At 39.9% G+C, this 2,290-nt stretch overlaps 1 protein-coding gene across 1 annotated transcript; it reads left to right on the top strand.

Moving 5' to 3' along the window:
• The first annotated feature begins 1,279 nt into the window (after window positions 1-1,279).
• LOC145270245 (protein CFDP2-like) lies at window positions 1,280-2,005 on the top strand. Its single transcript, XM_080125882.1, has one exon. It carries the CDS (start codon window positions 1,280-1,282, stop codon window positions 2,003-2,005), a length of 726 nt encoding a protein of 241 aa, XP_079982008.1.
• The last annotated feature ends 285 nt before the right edge of the window (window positions 2,006-2,290 follow it).

Genomic DNA, 2,290 nt, shown 5'->3' on the forward strand with positions numbered 1-2,290 from the left:
TCATAAAAAAACGTGTTCTAAGAGATTCGTTATGTAATAGGATCACGACTAAGAAGTCACTGCTGTCAATGATCAACTTCCTATGACAAATAGTACAAGTATGTCTAATCATAGACTGCTACAATCGTAAACTGATATCAACATAAAAATGTATATTTACTGATTTTACAGTGAAAATCTTATCAATATTCTTATACAAACGAGAAATTTCTATTATTGATTTAGATGAACACTTAGAAATCGAACAGCGTGAAAAAATTTATTATTCATCCTTAAAAGTTCAATCTTTTATAAATAAACAGATTTATACAGTGATAAAATAATTTTATTTGCAGACCATCGAAGTTATTCAACCGAGAAATATTTATAAAAATGCAATTGAAAAATACATACAAAAATTTACTGTTTTCTTTTCGGATAAAGTTAATGTTAAGAGAGATATACAGCGTCTTTCTAGGACTTTCCTCGTCTATGTTTTATAGGATGGTGCTTTTGGGGGGTATTTCATAACATATCTTTTAATCATGTTTGTGGGTATTTCGTCTTATAGATAATATTGGGTCATTAGGAGAGAATACGCACCATTTCGGGGCCTTCCTCTCTACAGCTTGTTTGCGTATCGGCTCCCCTCACTTATGTGAGGCCCAATTATATGTTCAATACAGTTAAAAGAAAAGACATTTGATAATTAAACGGCTTTTGTTACGAGCAACGGCTTTGTACATGTTGTTCAATGTTCAAAGGCTACATCTTACATATTTGTTGGGATGTGCACATATCGAAGAAAATAATGATAATATTAGTAACAATAATAAACAATAATAATAATAATAACAACAACAACAATAATAAAAGTACTATATATACGTATATATATATATATATGTATATAACTAAAGGTATATATATATATATATATATATATATATATATATATACATAACATTAATAATATATATATATGTATGTATGTATACATGAACACATAAAAAAATAAATCTACTCACATTAGACACTGCGAACATATCTGTTAACGTGTAATATCAGAACCACGCATGACAAAGACGACAGCAACAGGCCAGAGCGCCGTTCCGCCCTGATTGCACTTGAACTGTCCAGACTGGATATAGATATCGATGCCCTATAGGTTCGCTTGTCGGGGGAAGGCAGCCTTTAGGAACATGGCGCTGGATACACACTATTCTGGTCAGGAAGGCCTGCAACAGAGGGGATCGCTTCCACACTAGAAAGCCTGCGAACTGGTCATTCTGACCGCATTATGTCCTTGCACCTCCCACTAAAGAACAAGGAATATGCCACGATTCTCAGTGTGTATGCCCCAACTCTTCAAGCTAAATCTGAAGAAAAGGACATATTCTACTCAGAGCTCCGCCATGTCCTGCAGCGCACTCCTCCAGCGGACAAGATGATTATCCTTGGCGACTTCAACGCCAGAGTGGGCCAAGACGCAGATGACTGGAGGGGTGTGTTTGGCAGGCATGGCGTCGGAAACTGCAACGACAATGGGCGCTTACTGCTGGAGATTTGCATGGAGCTGCAACTTGCCATTACCAACACCATCTTCCAGCAAAAGTACAAGTTAAAGACAACCTGGATGCATCCTCGGTCCAGGCATTGGCACCTCATAGACTATATTCGAGTTCGCCAAAGAGATCTCAGAGACGTATTACGTACCCGAGTGATGCCCAGCGCAGAATGCCATACTGATCACCGACTAGTGCGTTGCAGAATCCGAATCCGAATCCACCCTAAAGCCATAACAAGGAAGGGAGGACTACCCAGAAAAAAGTACAACCATAGCAGGCTACAATCAGACGAGGTAAAAGCCGTCTTCCAAGCAAGCTTGCAAAATAAATTTGAAAACGACAGTAGCCAAATAGACCCCTCACCTGAACTACTCTGGGATCAACTGAAAACAGCTATCCTGCAGACATCTGAAGAGGCTCCTGGGATTCTCTACCAAAAAGAACCGGGACTGGTTTGATGAGAACAACATTGAAATAAATAACCTATTAGCAGAAAAGAGAGCGGCCCATCGGACCCAGCTGGCTCGACCATCCTGTCCTTTGAGGAGAGCAGCCTTCCGTCATAGCTGCAGCATCCTCCAGCAAAAGCTCAGAGGTATACAAAACGAGTCGTGGTCCAACCTCGTAATAAAAACTCAACAGTGCGTAGACACTGGTGACTATAAGGGCTTCTATGAAGCCCTCAAGTCAGTGTATGGCCCCACACACCGTGTGCAGAGTCCTCTGCGCAGTGCAGACGGCCA

The sequence above is a fragment of the Euprymna scolopes genome, chromosome 46 (assembly GCF_053919585.1).
Source record: "Euprymna scolopes isolate OS-2025 chromosome 46, ASM5391958v1, whole genome shotgun sequence".
NCBI lineage: Eukaryota > Metazoa > Mollusca > Cephalopoda > Sepiida > Sepiolidae > Euprymna > Euprymna scolopes.